The 25,404-nt window shown below is 49.4% G+C and overlaps 1 protein-coding gene across 3 annotated transcripts in view; it reads left to right on the forward strand.

Annotated features, from left to right (window-relative positions):
* Positions 1-25,404, forward strand: part of LOC119975066 (multidrug and toxin extrusion protein 1-like) — a 132,815-nt gene that overhangs the window by 89,604 nt on the left and 17,807 nt on the right. For 2 of the 3 annotated variants that reach the window (XM_038814564.1, XM_038814563.1), the window contains exons 7-12: positions 6,917-6,961; positions 8,495-8,592; positions 8,729-8,826; positions 13,684-13,797; positions 20,983-21,050; positions 25,264-25,372. In XM_038814564.1, coding sequence (XP_038670492.1) covers positions 6,917-6,961; positions 8,495-8,592; positions 8,729-8,826; positions 13,684-13,797; positions 20,983-21,050; positions 25,264-25,372 — 532 coding nt within the window. The remainder of the gene's footprint in view (positions 1-6,916; positions 6,962-8,494; positions 8,593-8,728; positions 8,827-13,683; positions 13,798-20,982; positions 21,051-25,263; positions 25,373-25,404) is intronic. The other variant, XM_038814565.1, reaches the window with a different exon arrangement.

Below are 25,404 nucleotides of genomic sequence, written 5' to 3' on the forward strand. Positions count from 1 at the left end.
ACATATGGCGGAATTCTCGGTTCCTGTGACTAAGTGTTGACGCCGGGTCACGATTTGTGGATTTCCACGACAGCAAAACTAGCACCTCACCTGATTCAGCAACCTTTGGGGGGACTAGCACCGGCGCCACGTGGAATACAATCGATTCTAATGGGAAACAGCGCCGGATTTGCCGGTTTCGCGATTGACACTCGGAAGGCTGACAATCTGCAGCCGCGTATACGCACTGCACTCCCCACACACACCATCCCAGCCTACAAGATGGCAGCACGGAGAATACCCCGAGATTCACGGACACCGAGCTTGAGACGCTGTTGGACGCCATGGCGGAGAGATGGCCCACCCTGTAACCTGGCCGGGGAAGGAGGCTGCCAGCCGCCGGCATTCACCCTGCCTGGGCACAGGTGGCAGAGGTGGTCAGCGCCATGAGCAACATCGTCCGGACCGGTCAGCGGCGCTGTAAGAAACTGCACAGCCTCCTCAGGGCGGCCGGGGTGAGTGGGCAGCACCGAGCCCCTGGCACTAACCCCCCCGTCCCACACCACCCCCACCCACACCACCCTCACCATGTCCACGCCGCCCCCACACCCACACCACCCTCAACCCCACATCACCCTCACACCGCACCCCCACCACCCCTGCTCCACACACCCCCACCATCCCCAATCCCTCCCCCACCTGCAGTGTAAACATGTATCCCGTATTGTGTCTGTCAGGGCCTGCTGGCGATGGGGCCAGTGTCCCCCACCCCCACCCCCAGCCACAGCCGGATCCTGGGTGCCGACGAGGATACCGACGCGGAGGGGAGCCATATATCCGAGACCCAGGCCACCCCGGAACTCGAATCCGGTGATGACACGGATTTCCCGTTACAGCCGTGTCCAACGCCCTCCGCCATCCCAGAGACACTCACCTCGGTTGGGCACTTTAGTGAAGGGGCTCCTGGGACACTATCTGGTGCGCACCACACAGCTGCTCCGGTACATCAGGTGGAGGTAGGAACTCCCGAGGGGGCTGACAGTCGGAGGGTGGGCCGATGCCAGGGACTAGCTGCTGTCCAGACGGGTCTCAGGAACGGACAGTCCCATTGATTGTGGCGACGCAGTCAGACTACATGAGGGGATGTTGGTGAGCAATCAGCAGCTGCAGGTGGAGGAGTCCCATCGCGTGCAGGAGCAGGAGATGGTGCCGGCCATGCGTGCCACTCAGGCCAACGTCGCACGGGTGGCGTCCGTGAGGGACGCATTGGGAGAGGGTTACGGCCATGGATCAGCATGTCCAAAGCCTGGGGCAATCAGTGCAGGACATGGCTGGGGCCCAGGACATGGCTGGAGCCCAGGACAGGGCTGGGGCCCAGGACAGGGCTGCCTTCTCACAGGCAACCGTGTCCCAGAGCCACCTGGAGATTGCAGCGGTGCTCCTGAGTGTGGTCCAGGCACAGCGAGCCACGGCTGAGAATGTTGGCGGCATTGCCCAGGCGCTGGCGGACGGGGCAGAGACGCGGAAGGAGGTGGCCCAGTCCCAGAGGGAGATGGCCCAGTCACTGGCTGATGTGGCACAGACCCAGAGGATGGTGGCACAGTCTATGGGCGATACGGCGCAGTCCCAGGCAGAGGCGGTCCACTCCCTGTGCTCCGTCACCGTGAGTGTGCCGACCCAGGGATACCAGATTGGGCCAGGTGGCAGGGGAGCCTCAGGGGTTAGTTCCGCTCGCACCCCATCCCATGGAGTAGCCCGGGAGCCATCGGGCACCCTGAGGAGGGGGTGATGGGACCTGTTCCGGTTGTGGTGATTGTAGATCTGAGTAGATGCAATACAACTGAGCAAGCATTAGAGGGAGCACGGGAGAGCTATGTACACACAGGGACAGAAAGTGATGACACATTTCACGGAGGGCAGAACTGGGAGCAGGACACAGAGACAGGCAGGCAGCATTTGAGGTAGCCGTAAGTTAAGCTCTGAAGAGAGAACAAATTCACAATAAAGCATCTTCTCCAACTTTGGGACTACGAGCTTTATTAAGACACGAGGAACAACACATGGTACCAGGAGTGGCTTCAGACGCTTACTACAGAACAACTCAGCTGCAGAAACAGAAAGACCAAAATGGCAGGAAACACTCCTGCTGGACATTGGACTTGGGAAGATATCGCTTATTCGAGGATGTGGCTTGGAACCCCACCTCAGCTGGACACGACTGGCAATGTAAGAAATGTCTGGAAAATATTTAAACAAATGTTCGATTTTTATATCATAACTAATGATGTAGCAGCAGCCTCAGAGGAAATTAAAATAGCAATGCTCATCGCAGAACATGAAGCTAGGAAAGTGTATAATGGATTTAAATACTCAAAAGATGAAGACAGCAACAACTTACAAACAGTTTTAAAAAGTTTGTGTTGCTGATCGTTATGCGCATGCGCACGCCACGCATGCGCAGTCTCAAAACGTTTTGGTCGCGGGTCGTTATGCGCATGCGCATTGGACACAAAACCGCACAGTAAAGGAAGGCCGATTTGCGCATGCACAATTGATTCCTACTCATGACGTCTGAGCATCCGGACCACGCCTACTTAAAAGGGAAATGCCCGAAAATTGAAAACAAAATACGTAAAGCTGTAAAACCAAATTTTCTTGCCTCAGAACACAGAAAAACGGCTGAACTTAAACCAGCAGTTGAAAATAACTCTCACAACACCCTGGAAAAAGCAGTCTGCACCACCCAAAGTGAAGAGAACAAAAAGAAATCCGAAACAAAGAAAGATGATTTGTTTTTTGAAGAATACTACTCAGACATGGCTGAGTTATTCGGATATGCTGATCACAGCATCAGCGACACGGTCGCAAAGCTCAACACGAATCTACTCGTGGTAGATGATTCCAACACCATGGTTCCATGGCAGATCGTCGATACATTGGATGACAGCAATACCCAAGACGAAAGACGACGCCACACAGAGAGCACAGAAAGGCTCCACAGTGAGAATGATGAAAGACTCCAAAAGGGAAGCAAGCAAACACTCCCTGGCGAACACCATGCATGAACAAGACCATGAAGGTCAACCCGCCATATCTGAGCAACCACAAGCAGACTATGAAAGTCTACCAAGCTCACATAAACAAGAAGAAGACAATGTACATCTACCCACTGCATGCGAAAACATAGATCATAGAACAGTACAGCACAGAACAGGCCCTTCGGCCCTCGATGTTGTGCCGAGCAATGATCACCCTACTCAAACCCACGTATCCACCCTATACCCGTAACCTAACAACCCCCCCTTAACCTTACTTTTTAGGACACTACGGGCAATTTAGCATGGCCAATCCACCTAACCCGCACATCTTTGGACTGTGGGAGGAAACCGGAGCACCCGGAGGAAACCCACGCACACACGGGGAGGACGTGCAGACTCCGCACAGACAGTGACCCAGCCGGGAATCGAACCTGGGACCCTAGAGCTGTGAAGCATTTATGCTAACCACCATGCTACCGTGCTGCCCAAACAGTGACAAGGTAATCACACTCGACATACAGGAGGTACAGGATCACAGCGAGACTGACAGTTCTCAGCTTGTCTGTACAGAAGCACAGAGTGGGGCCACCCAAGAATCCAGTGAGACCACGCCAATAGAAACCATGCAGATTTTGACTCCAGAAGAGGAGCACCAAGAGTCCAGTGAGACCACATCAACAGAAACCATGAGGATTTTGACTCCAGAAGAGGAGCGCCAAGAGTCTAGAGAGATCACGTCAATTGAAATCATGAGGATTTTGACTCCGGAAGAGGAGCACCAAGAGGCCAGAGAGACAGCGTCAAATGAAATCATGAAGAATTTGACTCCAGAAGAGGAGCACAAAGGAAGCAAAGACAAGGAATCAAATCCACCACAAATGACTGATGTCACCAGCATCAATACAACATCAGATCATTCTCACCATTCTCGAGACGAAACGTTCAATGCAACAGATTCCACAAAGGACACTCGCACCAATAACTGTGACAATGACTCAAATTATCCACACGGGACACTCATTGAGCGTAACAAGAAAAACAAAAGCCAAAAGAAGCACAGCAGAAACGAGAACAACAACAGCAAGAACAAAAGCAACATGAAGCGCGACAAGAACAACAAAAATTGCAAGAAGCACTGCAGAAACAACAACAACAACAGCACCAACAGAAACTACAAGCACTACGACAAAAACTACAAGAAGAACAATAAAACCAACAAGAAGCATAACAAAGATAGCGACAACAACAAAGACAGAAACGACAAGAACGGCAACGAAAACTAACAAAGACAGGAACGACAGAAACAACAGCAATGAAACAACGACTTGTACAAAATGGTACAACTCTGCACATGAAGGACAATGCCACAGCACACTGCAAAACAATGACAAGACTACAAACATGCCATGGGATGACAACGAATCGCACAAACTCACATCTGCTCCAGAACAAGCAAGCACACCAGCTTTAAAGGTAGATGACATAATAAATCGATACCACAAGCACAGAAAAAAGTCCATGTCAGTCAACATCAGTGATTCGACCATGCAAACACCTCGGGATGACGCATTGGTTACTTAACATAACAAGAACACCGACAACATTCACCACGTCAACAACAACAAAAGAAAAAACTCAGTGAACAAATTCATCAAGTTTGGACTCATTATTGTTTTTATTAAGAGTGGACTCATAAATATAAATTGGCTTTGTAAAATATGGAATAGCACCATCACTTGTATAGATACACATATCATAAGTAACTGTTTTGTACAATTTTCATAAACGAGGTACAGAAAATATGTAAAGAAAAAAGGGGGGATGTGGTGATTGTAGATGCAATACAACTGAGCAAGCACTAGAGGGAGCACGGGAGAGCTATGTATACACAGGGACAGGAAGTGATGACACACTTCACGGAAGGCAGAACTGGGAGCAGGACACAGAGACAGGCAGGCAGCATTTGAGGTAGCCGTAAGTTAAGCTCTGAAGAGAGAACGAATTCACAATAAAGCATCTTCTCCAACTTTGAGACTACGAGCTCTATTAAGACACGAGGAACAACACACCGGTGACTCCCCATGGGGAGGTGCCGGAACACCGCAGCACCTCGGATTCCCTGCCCTCCCCCGCCTGCCTGGGCTCCATGTCCTGCCCGCCCTTCCCCTCCCCAGCATCCTCCTCATTGGAGGAGGCCTGATGTTCATCCTCCACCTCCCCCCCCCCCCCCCGCTGCTCTTTCTTGTGAAGGATGCAGCAGGCCGCCATGGTGCGGGCAGCCCTCCCAGCAACTAACTGGAGGGCCCCTCCAGAGCGACCCAGGCATCTGAACCGCATCTTCAGGAGGCCAAAGCTTTGCTTGATCACACCCCTGGTCGCAGCATGGGCACCGCTGTAGTGGGTTTCCGCATCGGTCTGCGGCCTCCGGCCATCATCAGCCACGACCACAGGGGGCAACCCTTGGCACCCAGGAGCCAGCCCCCCAGATGGGGATGCACCTCGAAGAGGGCAGGGATGGTGGAGTGTGCCAGGATGAAGGCGTGGTGGACACTGCCCGGGATCGGGTGCAGGCGTGCATGATTCATATCTGATGGTCAAGCACCAACTGCACATTCATCGAGTAGAATTCCTTTTGGTTGGTGTAGAGTGGCCTGTCCTCCGCTGGTGCCTGTGGGGCGACAAGCATCCCACCATTCACCCCCTGGACCCAGCAGCAGGGTTCAAGCCCTGCTGCCCCGACATCCTGGTGGACTAAGTCCAAATTAAAATGGATGTATTGTGCTGACTGGGCATAGAGGGCCTCCGTGATGGTGGGTACACACCTGCGCACCGAACCTCTTGAAATCCTGGATAGGTCCCCACTTGGCACCTGCAAGGACCCCGTGGCGTAGAGGTTCCGGGCGACCATCACCATGACGGTCAGCGGGAGAGGGTATCCTCCCCCATTCCCCCAGTGCCAGCTGCACCATGATCTGGTAGATATGTCCCTCTGCTCAGCCGGAGTCTTCAACAGCATGCCCGGTCTGGTAGGTCCTCCAATGACAGGCGATGACGGTACATACGAGGCCTCCTGTGGCACCTCCTTTCCACCTCCTCCCCGGTCTGTTGGGCGGCCGGCTCCTCATCCTCAATGGCTGCCTCCTGTTTCTCTGGGCAGGCTCTGCTGCTGCAGCTTCCTCCTCGAGCAGCTCCAGCCCGTACACCGGGAGTGCATCCCCCAGGGCTTCGGCCACTAGGAGGAAGGTCACCATTGCTGTTGAATATTCCAATATCCACTGTCTGCAGGGGGTGAAAGGCTGGCACGTTAACGTGGCGCGTACCGCCGTGCCGAACCAGGTCCAATGGGTTCCCCTCCTCCCCTATCCTCGCATCCCTGGTCCCGCGATGGCATCTGGCCTTGGCGCCCATTCCTGCTGCCAGGGGGACTGTCGGCTGGCGCTGTCCTTGCCAATGGTATGCTTCACGCCCCCCCCTCCCCCCCCCCCCACCCTCGATGGGGCTTACGCAGGGGTTGCCCTTAGGTGGGCTGTGTGACGCCCCGTTGGTGGGTGGTGGCCGGTGGGTGAGCTGTATGTCGGAGGGGTGGAGTGCGGGTATGGTGGGTGCGGGTGTGGATAGGTGGGTGGCGGGGTGCAGGGTGGGGGCTGGGGTGCGGGGTTGGGAGCACCCATATTGCTGTTGGCACTCTGCAGAACCAGGGGACCAGCTCAGTAATGACCAGCATCCAAACGTTTCACGTTCTGGGCAGTGACAGGTTGTGTGTACAGGAGGGTGTCAATAGCCTGCTGTCAGATTGAACAGAATCCCAACACGGGTCCGGCTGAATGTAACTTTCTTTTCTATTGCACTAGTGATTGATACACTGTCTGCTGCTGATTATTGTCAATATTCTTTCTTAGGCAGCGTTTCTTTATGACTTAGAGACCAGATACCTTCAGAATCAGGTAAAGCCGCTGAATTTTAGGGTTAATCATTCAACAATTATTGCAGTGAGACAGAATTGTGAGCTGTCAGTTTCATACATAGAATATACACTGCAGAAGGAGGCCATTCGGGTCATCGAGTCTGCACCGACCCACATTAAGCCCTCACTTCCACCCTATCTCCGACACCCAACAACCCCTCCTAACCTTCTGGACACTAAGGGCAATTTATCATGGCCAATCCATTTAACCTGCACGTCTTTGGACTGTGGGAGGAAACCGGAGCACCCGGAGGAAACCCACCCAGACACAGGGAGAACGTACAGACTCCGCACAGACAATGACCCAAGCCGGGAATCAAACCTGGGACCCTGGCGCTGTGAAGCAACAGTGCTAATCACTGTGCTACCGTGCTGCCCTATTTCATATTTCTGATTTCGATGACCAGTCTCAAAAGTGGAGAAGATTGTTATCATCCAAGTGGTTCATTTGGAAGAGGGAGCTCCAATCAGAGGCTGGGACTTTCTGGTTCAGTGGGTCCATGGTGTGGTGAGGGCGAGGGGGGTGGACAAGGCATCCGGAGCGGAAATAATTCCGATGATGTGGGAATGACAGTGGGAACTCGCAGTTGCCATTCCTGAGAGAGCCATTCGGGAAGGCGTTTGTATCTCAAGCGTATTGAACATTTCGAGGCCACAGGGAGTTGGGCTTCCAGCTCGTTAATACGAGGCAAATGGGGTCAAACGAACTGCTCCCATCCTCCCACCAGAGGGCGGTGTATCGTTCACTGCCGCTGGTGGCAGGGGACTGGAGCATCGGAATGGGCGCCGATCCTGTTTTCAGCCCGCCGCTTCGTTCTCATTGATAATCATAGAATTTACAGTGCAGAAGGAGGCCATTCGGCCCATCGAGTCTGCACCGACCCTTGAAAAGAGCACCCAAATCAAGCCCACGCCTGCACCCTATCCCTGTTACCCAGTAACCCCACGTAACAATTTTTTTTGGGCACTAAGGGCAATTTTAGCGTGCCAATCCATCTAACCTGCACATCTTTGGACTGTGGGAGGAAACCAGAGCACCCGGAGGAAACCCACGCAGACACGGGGAGAACGTGCAGACTCCGCACAGACAGTGACCCAAGCCGGGAATCGAACCTGGGACCCTGGAGCTGTGAAGCCACTGTGCTGACCACTGTGCTACCATTCTCCGCCAGCTCGGGAACCCCAATATCGGTGATGGGTGGCGGATTGCTATCCCACTGTTTTTTGTTTTTTAAAATAAATTTAGAGCACCCAAATCATTTTTTCCAATTGAGGGGCAATTTAGCGTGGCCAATCCACCTACCCTGCACATCTTTGGGTTGAGGGGGCGAAACCCACGCAGACACAGGTAGAATGTTCAAACTCCACACTGGCAGTGACCCAGAGCCAGGATCGAACCTGGGACCTCGGCACAGTGTGGCAGCAGCGTTAACCACTGCGCCACCGTGCCGCCCCTCCCGCTATTTTTTATTGAAGGATAATTCCAGGAATAACTTTATCGTTTTGTTCCCAGGGAATCACCATGCCTCAGATTGTCACTGGTCTCATAGCCAACATCCTCAACGCTGTCATCAATTATCTCTTCCTCTATGTGTTGGCACTGGGAGTGGAGTAAGTAGCAAAAGAGTTTAAACATTTTAAACGTCAAATATATATTTGATTCCCGGTTCTGATAAATAAAGCTGTCACTGAACAATGGCCCAGACTTTATTTGAAGCTGCCTTTAACATTTACACTTGTTTCTCAGAGGCTCGGCCGCTGCCAATGTTATCTCTCGGTACTGTCAAGCTATTCTCCTGTTTGGATACATTCGATGGAAAAAGCTGCACGTTAACACCTGGCCAGGTAGGTTTCAGAGGGGGTCATTCACACCTTGGGAAATGAAATGAAATGAAATGAAAATCGCTTATTGTCACAAGTAGGCTTCAATTAAGTTACTGTGAAAAGCCCCTAGTCGCCACATTCCGGCACCTGTTCGGGGAGGCTGGTACGGGAATCGAACCGTGCTGCTGGCCTGCCTTGGTCTGCTTTCAAAGCCAGCGATTTAGCCCTGTGCTAAACAGGGTGTGAAATGAACAATTTCTGATTGGAACAAAAGTAGAAAATACTGGACAATCTCATCAGGTTTGAGACAGCATCTGTGGAGAGAGAAGGGAGCTAACGTTTTGAGTCTGGATGACGCTTTGTCAAAGCTGGAGAGAAGTGGGAATGGCGTCAGATTTATACTGTAGCGGGATGGGGCGGTGTGGAGCGGTAGGGCAGGATAGGGGGCCAGGGATAGGTGGAGATAGACAAAGAAGTCAAGGGCAGGAGACAAAGGAATGTAAAATGGGAGTGATTAAGGCTAAGGAGGGTGCTGATAGTGCTCCGGATAGAAACCGGGTGCTCCGGTTTCCTCCCACAAGTCCCGAAAGACGTGCTTGTTAGGTAATTTGGACATTCTGAATTCTCCCTCTGCGTCCCCGAACAGGCGCCGGAATGTGGCGACTGGGGGCTTTTCACAGTAACTTCATTGCAGTGTTAATGTAAGCCTACTTGTGACAATAAAGATTATTATTATTAAAGTGGCACCTAAAGAGATTAGAATGTGTGAATGACAGAACAAAAGTGAGCAGTGTGTCAAAGAGCAACTAGGAGCAGTTCGCCCTCGTGGAGTGGTGGGGGGGGGGGGGGGGGGGGGGGGGAGGTGACAATGGTGAGGGTAAAACAGATCAATAGAAGAAATGAAACTAAAAATAAATTGATAGAAATACAAAAGGGGTGAAGGTGGAGGAGAGATTTCACAGTCTGTGTTGTTAACTCAGTGTTAAGTCCGGAAGGCTGTAACGTGCCTAATTGGAAGTCTGCGCTGGGCTTCACTGGAACATTGCAGCAGGCCAAGAACGGACATGTGGGCGTGAGAGCAGAATGGTGAGTTGAAATGGTAAGCGGCAGGGATGGTCTGGGTCCTGCTTGCAGATGGAAGTGGAGGTGTTCTGCAAAGCGGTCACCCAGTCTGCGTTTAGTCTCTAATTGGACCCTCATTATACACCTCATGGTGGGGTATATGGCAACAAGGTGTATATATAACTGTTCCGTCAGTCACCTCAAACACAGACTTACCAATCATACATTGATGAACGATATAAGTGTTTGGATCCTTTACTGATGAACAACAGAATATATACAGAGTAATAGGAGAGTTCTATGGCCACACGCGAACATGGGATTACTCAAACTGCTCTGAACATGTTGCCACTCTTCACTTCCTGTGGGGATGATGTATTTTACTAATGCAAATTCGGGGATATGCTAATTGGAACACTCCAATATGTTAGACGTTTAGCTGCTGTTGTATAAAGAGTCAAAGGTTCTGCTCCTTTTCACAAACATCTTTATTTCACTTCAACAGACTCTGCACAAAACCCTCTCATCACATCATCTGACACAAAGGCCACCTGAAGCCCCTTTACATAATCAGTGTCAATTATTGGATACTTAACACAAATAAGACAACTAATTGGAATGTCTCTTAATCCATTACTTAACAGTCTCCCCTTCCTTGGAGGAAAAAAAATTAGGTGAAAACAAAATTTCAAGAAACTCAAAAACACACATGCAATTTCCCTTCCTTCTTTTTTTCATTTTTTTTTTGGAAAACAAAAGTCACAGAAACAGGCGTCCTTCATTAACAATATCAAAATGTTTCTATGAACTAGCCCCTCTTTTTGTAAAACAGTCTGACAATTGATAGCTACTGTCAACCCATTTAATTTTTGCCCTCTGTCCAACATCTGCTTCAAACCTGCGATGTCTATCCTTAGCCTTTTTTCATTGACACTTTTTGTAGAGTGCACATTTTCCCACAGGTATTTATTGTCAATGTAACAGTCAATAGGTATATTACCCAAATCCCCTAATCCCAAAATTTCTGTCAATATCTGAGATATATAAAAGGCCATATCCACCGTCTCTACAAGGCTTAACATCTCAGCAGCCAAAGTGCTTTTGACCATCCTCCTTATTTTCTTTGTTTCCCACACAAGAGGGCAACATTTACCATTGTTCCCCAAAAGGAAAATTATAAAACCTCCTGCACTTGAAACCCCATCACATAAATAGGACACATCACTATAAACTATGAGTTTCAAGTGGTAAGGTCACCTAAAACCGGGAACTTCAAAACACACTCCTGCATTTTTGGTTTGGCCAATGCTTTATTTGCTCTTATTATGTCTTCCACTTTGGGATCATTCATTTTTGTACTCAACTCTAAGACATCAAAACTAACATCCAGTCTAGTCTGTCTACCTAACCAATTCAAGTGCCCAATTAAACTTTGCAGTTGCTCTTTTTCTATCTTTGAAACTATTGCGTCTTTTTATGAAACTCAGCCATGACTAATTGCTATTGGATTGATGCTTTCCAAATAAGATTGCTGACGTAAAGTTGCCCCTAACTTAGTCTATCCGATTTCCAGCCCAATATAGTTAAATGCACCAGAAGCCTGACTTCCAACCCTGAATTCTTTCCTCAAACCAGAGATTACAATAGCTTTGAAATCACTAGTCCCACCCCACAAAAAAATCATCGACATGCATCATAAAGATGCCAGAAAGATTTAATTTATAGTGCCAGTAAAACATTGCCGTATCTGCTTTCAACTGGCAACAGCCTAACTTTAACAAAACTGACCTTATCGAAAAATACCAGACTCTTGACGCATCATTTAAACCATATACACATTTGTTCAACTTCCACAGTACCCCTTCTGTGTTAGCTGCCTCTTTAGGAGGACGGAGAAAAATGTCTCTCTGGAGCTGGTGCCCCTGCGAAAAGGCAGCGTTTATATCTATAGATTTGCATTCCCATGCCTTTGTGGCTAATAGAATCAAGAAGATATTTAAAATAACCTTTCCTGCTGTAGGTGAATCTGCCCTTAAATCCTGATCGTCTAAGTTTTCTTCAAATCCCCTTGCCACAAGTCTGGCCTTTGCCTTACCAGTTCCATCCGGAAGAACCTTTTCATGCAAATCCATCTGTGGCATAGACCTCTTTGTCTCCTATCCGGTACTTCCATGTATACCCCAAATTCACTCCAACTATTCAGTTCTTGCTGTTTGGCATCTTTGATAACTTTTTCATCCAATTTATTGGAAGCCACCAAAATCTCATGTGCATGTGGGCTTCTACTCCTGTTAGTATTTGTAGTCTTACTCATGTTCTGAGACCTTGATAAACTATGTCCCCTCTCCCGCCTAGTTTTTCATTCTGTACTGTTGCTGCTTGATCTTTCCCTTCTGCTGTGGGATGTCCTTTCAACAGTTCTCGACCTTTCCTTGCGGACCTGTTCACTATCCGATATGCTATCTGAACTGGCACTGCATTTCTGTGCCCTCCGTTTTTGAACTTTGTGTTCCCAATCCATTGCCCTGTACATTCAACCAATGTTTATACTTTCCAGTGGCCTTCCCTGCTCCACTAATAACAGTTGCATCCTTCCATTGAGTAGACCCTTCAGGCAAGTCACTTTTGCACCAACTTTTGGCAGTTGTCATTTTGGAAAAATTGCCTGTTCTAATTCATAGAGTGTGTTGTGTTCCTCTACAGAAACCCTGTCCATATCAGTTAACTGGTCCTCATAATTCTGTAACACATGCGTACCAGATGACCCTGGTTCCTCATCATGTCTGTCTGCTTTGTCTAAATTTGAAAATTTGTAATCTGTACCCATTATCCTTGATGAATATACCCTAACAGTTTGATTGCCATGTTGCAAAATAATTGTTTTGCCATCTATGCCTATGATCTTCCCTGGGCCTTTCCATTCATTAAAATTGTCGCTCTTATAGTATACTATGTCTCCTTGCTGAAAAACGAAATTCCAGGTTGTGTTTCTGCAGCCTTTTATATAGTCTGCCAAATTCCATTATATAGTCTTCGATGGAGAAATCCTCTATTTTCTGGAACCTATCAAAATCCGACCATGCTTCATATGCACTTAACAAGTCATCCTTTTTATATATCTTATCCATATAATGTAATAGAGTCTCCAGACCTTCTTCTAAGTCTAACTCTTCCAATTCCAGCTCAGAAAACACTTTGCTTCGGATTTTACTGTCATAAGGTGGAGAAAGAGCCAATTTCATACATTGTTTTCTCTTTCCCAAGGCAGTTACCTTAGTCCACATAACTATTGCACTTCTCCATTGGTCGTACGATCCTCTTTCAGAAAATAAGCGGGGGGATAGTCAAATCTGGCCGTCTTTATCCTAGGTTCAGTCATATATTGTTTTTTTTTCTTCTCACTCACTCCTTGGTTTGGTCTGGAAAAGTTGTATCTTTCAACCCTTCACATTTGCAAAGCAACCGCCCTCTGCTACCATTTGTTAGACGTTCAGCTGCATTTGTATAAAGAGTCAAAGGTTCTACTCTTTTTCCGCAAACACCTTTATTGCACTTTAACAGACTCTGCACAAAAATCTATCGTCACATCACCTGACTCCAAGGCCACCTGAAGCCCCTTTACATATCAGTGTCAATTATTGGACACTTAACATAAATGAGACAATTAATTGGAATGTCTCTTTACCCATTACTGAACGCAATACACGCATTAAAGCAACAAAACCCAGAGTCAATTTGAAAGCTGAGGTGATCTGGATGTTATGGATGATTTTCTCTACACTGCGTTAGTAACTCCATTGTTGTTTTTCTGTGTAGGATGGTCTACTGACTGCCTGCAGGAATGGGGCCGCTTCACACGGCTGGCGATCCCCAGCTTGCTGATGTTATGTATTGAATGGTGGGCCTATGATACGGGAATGCTGTACGTAGGTAAATAAACAAACTCACTGCTTAACAGAACACACCTCCCACTAATGTTAAATGGGTGAATCACTGACCCGGGGGCCTGTTCGGAAATGTAGAGAAAATAGATACAAGAAGGAGACAGGCAAGACCCCCCACCCCACCCACAACGTAGGGCCATGAGGTTTACACTGATTCACTCACACACACAATATGAAATGATTGCGGGAGAGTTTCACTTTGACTGGGATTGCAGAACAGTCCAGAGTCAAACCCTGCTGTGGTGATCTTTGTGAGGGGGTTCCAGGATGGAAGGCGTAATGATGACAAAGACACAAAAATCTCTTTTGAAGAACTAAACTAATTTTATTAACACTACTAAATTTGATTTCAACACTTATTCCAAATAGCAAACATACTTGTAAGAATTAAACCACACTCACTAACACTATCTTTATCTACTAATTATAATTATTATATCTTAACTCGCTCTGCAGTACACTATAAATCTTATCCTCTTCAGCTCCAATCTAATCTCCTCCCGGAAGCCCAAGAGCCAGTGCAATTTATAGTACTGTTCCTTAGCTCCCTCTAGTGGCGAGGCTTAACATAACATTGACTCTTCATATGCGGGGCAGCACAGTGGCGCAGTGGTTAGCATTGCTGCCTCATGGCGCCGAGGTCCCAGGTTCAATCCCGGCTCTGGGTCACTGTCCGTGTGGAGTTTGCACATTCTCCCCGTGCCTGAGTGGGTTTCCCCCCCCACAACCCAAAGATGTGCAGGTTAGATGGATTGGTCACGCTAAATTTCCCCTTAATTGGAAAAAATTAATTGGGTACTGTAAAATTTTTTTAAAAACTCTTCAATGCTGTACATTTATATATCACACCTGAAAGACGATCAATCATCTTCCAGCAAATATTAATCTCCAATTACCCCCAAGAATCCCGATTAGGAAACTTTTCCAAAGCAATGGCACTTGGAGTGTTTGTCTGAGGTTTGTTACGGTCCCATTTGATGTTATAACTGAACGGGAAGATCCTAGAATGGAACCTTAGCTCAAAAGATCATAGCATTTTTCGTTATAGAATGTGGAGGAACCACTAATTAGTTTTAACAGCAAGAAAAAACATTAATCAATCATTGAGAGATTGGATTATGATACAATACGCCTTTACTCCCCTCCTAATTTAACAATTACGTACGGATTTTAAGATTAACATGGATTACAACGTATATTTTAAGCTACAATCGTCCCATTAACAAAAATTCCCCTTTAAGCACACAGAGTGGCTGTGGTCAAATACACACTCTCCACTCTACCCAAAGTAGTGTCTGTGGATTTCCCCTCAGAGTCACCCCAGATAATTGTCACATTAGAGTTTCCAAACTCCACTCCCAAAACCATGCTTTCAAAAGGTTAGGTGAAGTTACAGGAATAGGGCAAAGGAGTGGGTCTAGGTCGTGTACTTTCTAAGAGAGGGTCGGTGCAGACCCTATGGGCCGAACGGCCTCCTTCTACACTGTAGTGATTCAATGTTCTATAATTGTGCTTTCTCTCAGCAGTTTGCATTCCAAAATTTAGATCCTATTTTCCAAATTACTCTTTTAATCAAAGCTTCACTTTTAATAGCAAATTCAGTCCAGGAATTTACACAAACCCCTTTGGGATTTCCTTGTCTTGACTGCTGTGCAAATCGCTCACAACTAGCATGGTAGCACAGTGGTTAGCACTGTTGCTTCACAGCGCCAGGGTCTCGGGTTCGATTCCCGGCTTGGGTCACTGTGCGGAGTCTGCACGTTCTCCCGTGCCTACGTGGGTTTCCTCCGGCTGCTCCGGTTTCCTCCCACAATTCCTGAAAGATGTGCTGATAGGTGAATTGGACATTCTGAATTCTCCCTCCATGTACAGGCGCTGGAATGTGGCGACTAGGGGCTTTTCACAGTAACTTCATTGCAGTGTTAATGTAAGCCGACTTGTGACACTAAGAATAAAAATAGCTTTAACTCTTGATTCCCAGGCTGTATTAAAATGACATCCAATGTTTCAATTACCTCTGAAGTCTGTTGTCCCACTATAAGTATAGTTACTGCAATTGTCTCTTTAACTCAGAACATTTTGTTTGCTCTTCCTTGAATTCCTTCGAACCTTCATCTCTGTTCAATTCATAGAATTTACAGTGCAGAAGGAGGCCATTTGGCCCATCGAGTCTGCACCGGCTCCTGGAAAGAGCACCCTACCCAAGGTCAACACCTCCACCCTATCCCCATAACACAACCCAACACTAAGGGCAATTTTGGACACTAAGGGCAATTTATCATGTCCAATCCACCTAACCTGCACATCTTTGGACTGTGGGAGGAAACCGGAGCACCCGGAGGAAACCCACGCACACACGGGGAGGATGTGCAGACTCCGCACAGACAGTGACCCAAGCCGGAATCGAACCTGGGACCCTGGAGCTGTGAAGCGATTGTGCTATCCACAATGCACTCCAGACTTGGACACTTTTCTTCATTTTTCCAGTTTTCTTAACTCACTGTTCTGATCTCTGCACTTGTTTTCCTAACCATTACTCATGGTTTGACCTTTCTTCCTGAAAAGCTAAGAGAAATGTTCCCTCTCTAGCCTTCAAAAGCAGCTGGTTCTAGCAGAGCTGTGAGAGCTGCCTTCGCTCTCACTACCTATTTTCAACTGCAATCAAATTTATTAATCTAAAACTTGTCTACTTTACAAAGCCCAATTTGCGAAGCAACCACTGCTGGTTTATTTATCCTTCATGCCATAGCCCTCTCTAAGCACAACAGAAACACAGTTGGAACTTAACCAACCCGTACATATACCTTTGCCCAGCATGAATCCAACTATAGGTTCTCCCCTTCCAGGCATAGAAACATTAAATTAAACCCACTAAAAACTATGCCTAACTTCCAGTGTCTACAGTACAAATATAAATCTCTTAAAATGACCTTTATTTTCCTAACAGGCTGGGCCAGATTCCAGGAGAGGATCTTTCCCAAAATCAAACAAGAGTTTTACCAGTAACCCATTGGCTTAATTACCTTCCCTATTTATTTTGTGTAGCAGATTAGAGGGTAAAGCGAGTTCCGCTCTGTCTCCATGTCCTGTGGGTGTAAGTCAGAATCATAAAGAAAGACTTCCATCAATACAGCATCTATCCTGACCCCAGGATGTCCCAAAGTGTTTTACAACCATTGAAATACTTTGGGGTTTTCAGATCACTCCAATTCTTCGCCCCTCCCTTTAACCTCCTCCATCTCCTCGAGCCTTTGAGGTCTCTGAGCTCCTCCATATCCTCACCCCTTGCCTGTTCCCAATAATAATCCCTCGTTGATGGAGCCTTTATTCGGCCTTCAGCTGACCTGGTCCCGGGATCTGAAATCGTTTCCTTCAATGTGTCCATGCGCCTGCGCCTTTAAGACATTTGTTTAAACTTTGCTCTTTCACCGGGATTTGATTATCTCCCCTGACAATTGTCCTCATTGGCTTGGTGCCAACACTGCTTTTAATAATACTGTTCTTGTGAAATGCCTTGGGATGTTTAGCCAAGTTAACTGTGCTTTGTAAATGTGAGTTGTTGTTTCAGCAGAGTTCCTACTGTAACGTAGAAACTGTGGACGGAGTTTAATTCATGACTGGCTGATTTTGAAAAGTTTATTTGAGAATCCAAAGGTGTTTGAGTCAACAAATGAGGAGTTCCAGAGACACCCAGCTAAGGCAGCGTGTATCGATGCAGTGGGTATTTGTCGCTGAGACAGGAATTTCAGAGACACCCAGCTAAGGCACTGTGTATCGATGCAGTGGGTATTTGTCACTGAGACAGGAATTTCAGAGACACCCAGCTAAGGCACTGTGTATCGATGCAGTGGGTATTTGTCACTGAGACAGGAATTTCAGAGACACCCAGCTAAGGCAGCGTGTATCGATGCTGTGGGTATTTGTCACTGAGACAGGAATTTCAGAGACACCCAGCTAAGGCAGCGTGTATCGATGCAGTGGATATTTGACACTGAGACAGGAATTTCAGAGACAGCAGCTAAAGCAGGGTGTATCGATGCAGTGGGTATTTGACACTGAGACAATGTCCAGTTCCATTCATCATCTGTCGGAGGAAGGTGTTGAGCTTCAGTAAATGTTGTGAAGAATTGTATTTGTGCAGTTTGACGTTGTCAATTCTATTTTGACCGGACTATACTTACCATCAATATTAAACCACACAAATAGTAAATGAATTGTCTTTTGCAGTATGTGGCAGCAGGGAGTGGGTTAATTCTGTATTTTGCTGAGTTGTTGATCTCACACAGGCTGTCCTGGGGAGTAATGACTTGTGATGCACAATTAATGGACACGAAACGTAGATGAGATCCAAATGATAGACTTTAATGCACAAGGTGTGTGCCTGGCAGCAGACGTACAGAAGAAAGGCCGACTGCCGGGAAGCACGGGTTCTTATATCCCGCCTTGTGGGCGGAGCTACCTACCTCTCAGCAATCGGCTAAGAGGCACATGACTTACCCGTGTCAATGGGCAGCGAGTCCTCTGCAACAATAGCAGCTCACTTCCAAGGTACTGTAATACCCCTCGTCATACTACCACATCTTGGAGATCAAGGACTGCTCCCTGCGGGGGGGGGGGGGGGGGGCGGAATTAGAGGGAAAGCCATCGTCAGCCAGGAAATGACTTCACAGCGACAATGGCAGAGAGCTGGAACCCTGGCAGCTCCCCACCCTCTCAGGAGGGCAGAAAGATGAGCGAGTATGAATTTACGTTTCCACCCATCCCTCAAAGCAGAGGTGGATTTACAATGGGGCACACAGCCAATGGGGAGGGGGGAGGGGCTCTGAGATGTGGCTGTCTGTGCCGCAAAAGTGTAAGTCTGCCTTGTGGTAGTATGACTAGGGGTATTACGGTACCTGGACGTGTGAGCTGCCATTGGTGCAGAGGACTCGCTGCCTATTGGCCCAGGTATGTCATGTGCCTCTCAGCCGATTGGCTGAGAGGTGGGTAGCTCCGCCTACAAGGCAGGATATAAGAACACGTGCTTCCTGGCAGTCGGCCTTTCTTCTGTACGTCTGCTGCCGGGTACACTTCTTGTGTATTAAAGCCTATCGTTCGGACTTTATCTACGTTTCGTGTCCATTCATTGTGCATCATGCCTCTGCTGCAATTCCTTCAGCGAGGCGGGGAGGAGGAGGTGCTCGCCAATGGCCATCGGAGGGAGCAGTAGGGGAACTTTCCACCTCCAGGACAGGGCTGATGAGGACAGGTAGGCAACCAAACAAAAAGAACAGAGGGCAGCAGGTCAGATAGCCAGCTGCAGCCAGGAGCACACGCAGTCATCGAGGCTCGAGGCCTGGCCTCCCGAGCAAGAGCCGAGATGTGGGCAGAGCAGCAATCCGGAGGTGTGATAAAGGCCAGGTGGGCGCCCGCATCGTGACGCGGAGAATCGGGGAGCAGCGGCCTTACACTTGAATAGAGCCAGAGACCAACCAGGCAGCCAGGCCGAGAGTGAGAGGGCTGGACTGGGCAACAAGGGCAAGATCAGGGGTTTCGGTGCCCTGCACTGTGTAAGCTGAGGATGGGCGCTGAGTCAGGAGGGCATTGATATCTTTCGGGGTGGGGCTCGACATCATTGAGGGCAGACAACCATGTCACCAGGTGGTGGGGCATAATACCATTGTGGGTAGGCCGCCACGTCACCAGGGGGCAGGGCATGACATCATTGTGGGCAGGCCGCCACGTCACCAGGGGGCAGGGCATGACATCATTGTGGGCAGTCATCATGTCACCAAGGGGCGGGCATGACATCATTGTGGGCAGGCCGTCATGTCACCAAGGGGCAGGGCATGACATCATTGTGGGCAGGCCGCCACGTCACCAGGGGGCAGGGCATGACATCATTGTGGGTAGTCATCATGTCACCAAGGGGCGGGCATGACATCATTGTGGGCAGGCCGTCATGTCACCAAGGGGCAGGGCATGACATCATTGTGGGCAGTCATCATGTCACCAAGGGGCAGGGCATGACATCATTGTGGGCAGTCATCATGTCACCAAGGGGCGGGGAATGACATCATTGTGGGCAGTCATCATGTCACCAAGGGGCGGGGCATGACATCATTGTGGGCAGTCATCATGTCACCAAGGGGCGGGGAATGACATCATTGTGGGCAGTCATCATGTCACCAAGGGGCGGGGCATGACATCATTGTGGGCAGTCATCGTGTCACCAAGGGGCGGGGCATGACATCATTGTGGGCAGTCATCATGTCACCAAGGGGCGGGGCATGACATCATTGTGGGCAGTCATCATGTCACCAAGGGGCGGGGCATGACATCATTGTGGGCAGTCATCATGTCACCAAGGGGCGGGGAATGACATCATTGTGGGCAGTCATCATATCACCAAGGGGCGGGGCATGACATCATTGTGGGCAGTCATCATGTCACCAAGGGGCGGGGCATGACATCATTGTGGGCAGTCATCATGTCACCAAGGGGCGGGGCATGACATCATTGTGGGCAGTAATCATGTCACCAAGGGGCAGGGCATGACATCATTGTGGGCAGTCATCATGTCACCAAGGGGCGGGGCATGACATCATTGTGGGCAGTCATCATGTCACCAAGGGGCAGGGCATGACATCATTGTGGGCAGTCATCATGTCACCAAGGGGCGGGGCATGACATCATTGTGGGCAGTCATCATGTCACCAAGGGACGGGGCATGACATCATTGTGGGCAGTCATCATGTCACCAAGGGGCGGGGCATGACATCATTGTGGGCAGTAATCATGTCACCAAGGGGCGGGGCATGACATCATTGTGGGCAGTCATCATGTCACCAAGGGGCGGGGCATGACATCATTGTGGGCAGGCCGTCATGTCACCAAGGGGCGGGGCATGACATCATTGTGGGCAGTCATCATGTCACCAAGGGGCGGGGCATGACATCATTGTGGGCAGGCCGTCATGTCACCAGGGGGCGGGCATGACATGGAGCCCCCAGAAAGAGGGAGAGCACTGGGCCCTCAAAAGCGTAATCCGCCTCCGCCCAAAAGTAAAAACAGATAAATTCGTTTGGATTCTGTGGAAAGTTTAATTCCACATCGGGATAATTTTTTCACTCACAATGTTGGTTTGCTGTGAGACAGTTTAATTTACTGATTGTTCCTTTCCTGTTCACAGGGTTAATTAATGACGTTCAACTTGGTGCTCACGGCATTATTTTCCAGATATTAATAATAGCCTATCGGGTAAGAATGAAGATTCTGTACAATAAAGACCTGCATTTATTTTGTTCATTTCATGATCACAGGATGCTTCCAAGTGAAATGCAACCTGAGGAGTGCTTACGGCAAAATGGCAATTTTAACACAGGAAGGGAACAAAGTCGCTCTTAGCGACTTAGAAAAATCATTAAATGAGGGTTAAACATTCTCCTCTTCTCGCTGTTTGCAATCAGGGACTGGCCCATTCTGTGTAATCTGGTCCATCATAGCTGAACCCAGACCCCGCTGAACAATCACTGTGCACCTTCAACAATACCACTGATCCATTTGTTCGGTTGGTAACTGTACCCTTGAAGAGTCACTGAAATGTAACCACAGAAGGAGCCCATTCAGCCCATCTACCATCAATGGTGTCAGCTCTTCAGGTGGAACTATCTTCCATGATCCCCATTCATCACTATTCTTCCTTTTCAACTACTTGTATCATGGCATTCCATTATACGTGATATTAAGGGCGGGATTCTCCGTCGGATGAGGCCAAAATCGGGAAACGCGATTCGACGGGGAATCGGTTTTGACACTGAAATCGTGGCGGCCGCTGGTTTCACGCCAGATTGCAATTCTACGGTGGCTCGACAGCAGCGTCAATGCGTCCCACTCTGCACATACAGCAAACGCCGTTCGCATATCATTAGCGGGCCTGACCCGGTATTCTCTAAGGGGCTTCTGGAATTCTCTGCCTCCATTGGGGGGAATTCCCGACGACGAGGTTCACTTGTGCTTTTAAACATTGTGAATCAGGCACCGTGGCTGCTGAGGGAGAGAGAGGCGGTACAGAAAGTGTCCAACATCGCCATGGTTTGCTGACAGTCGTGTTGCTGTCCGAGAGCATCTGTCGGGGGGGGGGGGGGGGGAAATAGTGGGGAGCGGCCAGGAGGTGGGTTGTGAGGTCAGAATACCATTGCAGCGGCCTGCAAGGCAGCCATGCAGCTGCGCACACTGCTAACTAACCACAGTGACCTTTGGGTCACAGGTCGTATGGGTGTCCCGTCCCCCCCCCAGGCTACCGCCCCTCGGTGCCCTCTGGCCCCCAGCCGACCCATCAGCGGGATGGGCACGCTCCAGCGCAGCCAAAGACATCTTGTTGGCTGGGATGAGTGTGTGTGGGGAGTGAAGCGTGTAAAAGCAGCTGAAGCTTGTCAGCCTCCTGAGTGTCAATCACGGCTCAGTGAATCCGGCACCGTTTCCCATTGGAATCGATGGGATCGGTGGCTGATTCAGTCCAGGTGCGATGCCAGTTTTGCTGTCGTGGAAGTCCACGAATCCTGCCCCACCGTTTCGGGAATGGAGAATCCCGGAGATGGTCTTTTCCTCAGTAACTCCCTCAGGATTCATAGAAGCCCTAGAGTGCAAAAGGAGGCCATTGGGTCCATCGAGTCTGCACCGACCCTCTGAAAGAGCACCCTACCGAGGTTTGTTCCCCTGCCCTATCTCTGTAACCCCACCTGACCTGCACATCTTTGGGCTGTACTAAAGTATTCCACGTGCTGCTGATCCTCGCTATGAAATCATTCATTATGATTCCTCCCCTTGGTTTTGTTAATCCTGAAACTTGCCTCATTGTTACCATATTTGTGGAGTTCTCCGTTTGATTCTCCATTAATCATTGCTGTTCTAGTGGTAAAGTCCGCGATCCACGGCCCCGTTAACCGCGACCACAGATCTTGGAATGACCACTAAATCTCTCGAACGGCCAAAAACGGGATGTGGGTCTCCATTTGAGATCTTCCCCATAAAGGGCATGAACCTGGTTTACAGGCATTGCAATACAATAACATTTACTTACTGGTCTGGAAGCTGTAACGTCCATCCAGGCTTTATTCCCACCCCCCCACCTCCCGCTGTGACGTCACGCTGGCGTCAGTCACTACTGTTTTTCAGAAATATAAACCAGTCGCAATGACCATTCCGGGGGCACACTGATGTCTCCCCCCCCCCCCCCCCCCCCCCCCCCCCCCCCCCCGGGTGGTAAGGGGTATAGCCAGGCACTGCTCCCAGGGCAGCAGACAGAATAGGGTGGCATGATGAAAACTGTGGTGAAGTCAGCCCTATTCGGAGTATTCCCCTTATGTGGTGGGGTGATGCACAGAAATTTCTTTTCACAGAATTTCATCGAATTTACAGTGCAGAAGTGGCCATTCGGCCCATCGAGGCTGCACCGGCCCTTGGAAAGAGCACCCTACCCAAGCCCACACCTCCACCCGATCCCCATAACCCAGTAACCCCACCTAACCTTTTTGGACACTTAAGGGCAATTTAGCGCGGCCAATCCACCTAACCTGCTCACTCCAGCTGCGCCTCTGTCCCACGGAGTCACCCAAGGTCCTACGGTACCCTCAGGGCGGAGGACGCACTGGAGCCCATTCCGGGGCCTTCCACCTAGGAGACTCAGGCAGTCTCAAGTCCTTTGAATCCCCCTCTCCGGACACCGGCGCATCTCAAGGACAGCAGACAGAACAGGGTGGCATGGTGAAATCATGACCCTCTGGCTTCAGGCCCTCCAGCGGGCAACCTCTGGGCAGCAGGCTGCCTCCACCTGTGATGCGCATCCTGGGGACACACCTGGACATAGCAGTACACCCACTGAGGATCAGGATGGGTGGGAAGCGCTGAGTGGGCACTGGTAAGTTTGCTAGTCATGGCTCGGGGCAATGGATAGTCGCCACATCAAAAGGTTCACCAGGAAAACATGTCACAGCTGAAACGCGTGGAGCCTCTGTCATTTTAATCTTCACAACAGGCAGTCCCCCCCCCCCACCCACAGCGGTCCAAAATCTAAAGCCCCCAGATGCAGAACCTGTCATGAGGGTGGGTGGGAGCGCGCTGTCAGTGGAAAGGCAGGAGTCAGACTTGATCAGTACCTGAGGAGCACCAGAGCCTCCCTCACAGCGAGTGGTCATCACTCTCCTGCCTTGAATAGTGACCCGCTAACAGTGCCAACACAGGTCCATCACCCTGCAACGTAGGCCCTCGGAGGGAAGCGCGGGGGGAAGAAGGTGGTCAGGCATGCTAGAAATGCGTGGTCATGGAAGGGGTGGTATAATGGCGGGGGGGGGGGGAAGGGGGGTTTGGTGGGGTGTAGAGCTGATGGACACACAATCTAGTCTCATGCGAAGGCAATGAGGGCCTCATGGGTGCCCCTGGTATCTCGAACCCTGGCCACTGCATATCCTTCATCCTCTGAGTCCTCCACGGGCATGTCCTCCAGTCCCTCCTGGTCCTCCTGCTCCTTCTCCACAGATGAGGCCACATTTTCCCCCTGCCTCCTCCAGCATGTCGCCCCGCTGCTGTGCCAGGTTGTGGAGGGCACAGCAGACTGCCACAAAGCAGGCGACCCTCTGGGAGAGATGTATTTTGGAGCCCCGCCAGAGTGATCCAGACAGTGGAACCAAATTTTGAGGAGCCCAAAGCAGCACTCAATGACAGCATAGGTGGCACCATGGGTCTCAACGTAACGGGTCTCGGCCTCGACCTCAGGCCTCCGCAATATGGATTGTTTACGGGGGTTTTCCAGCAGGTAGTCCAGGTGCTGATTTACACTGGGATCTGGTACGAATATTCACAGGGGCTATCTAGCTCTCACTTAGGGTCATTCACTGTAACAAGTCCACGGAGGCAGAAGTCCCGTCACCAGAATTCCTTTTATTTACAAATCCAACAGCTGAACAACCATGGCCATTCAGTCTGCTGTCCACACCGGGAGTGCAGAGGATCTGACACTCCCTGTTATATACACAGAAAGGGGTTCGCTGATTGGGCCACTAATCATATTCTCTCAACTCGTATTCTAATTGGCCATTCTCAAAGGCCAGGCCTAAGTCATTACATTCGCCAACAACAATAATGCATTCATACAGCGCCTTTAACAAAGTAAGACCTCCCGAGGCATTTCAGAGAACAGGGCAGGCTGATCAATCTCTGTCACCTAAATCCTTGGGGTGGGGGGGGGGGGGGGGGGGGGGGGAGGTAGAGTGGTTAATGAAGAACCAACCACTGCCCGGCTGAGATCAGGTAACTCAGCACAGAGCGAAAACTGAAGGTGACCTTCCTGATCTGTTTGCTGACACATCCACCTGCAGGTATATATCACAAGGGCCTACCTCCAGCAGCAGATTCATTTGTGGAAAAACACAAAGAATAACATTGAAAGTAACTATTTATGTTCTTTTTCCTGCAGGTTCCTCTGGGATACAGTACTGCTGCAACTGTTCATGTGGGTAACGCACTGGGTGCCAGTAACCCAGAGCAGGCTGTCAACTCTGCTAAAGTTGCTCTGTGCTGCATGGGTGAGTCCAATAGTTTGATGACTAAAACTGTG

Source organism: Scyliorhinus canicula, chromosome 12 (assembly GCF_902713615.1).
Source record: "Scyliorhinus canicula chromosome 12, sScyCan1.1, whole genome shotgun sequence".
NCBI classification, from domain to species: Eukaryota; Metazoa; Chordata; class Chondrichthyes; order Carcharhiniformes; family Scyliorhinidae; genus Scyliorhinus; species Scyliorhinus canicula.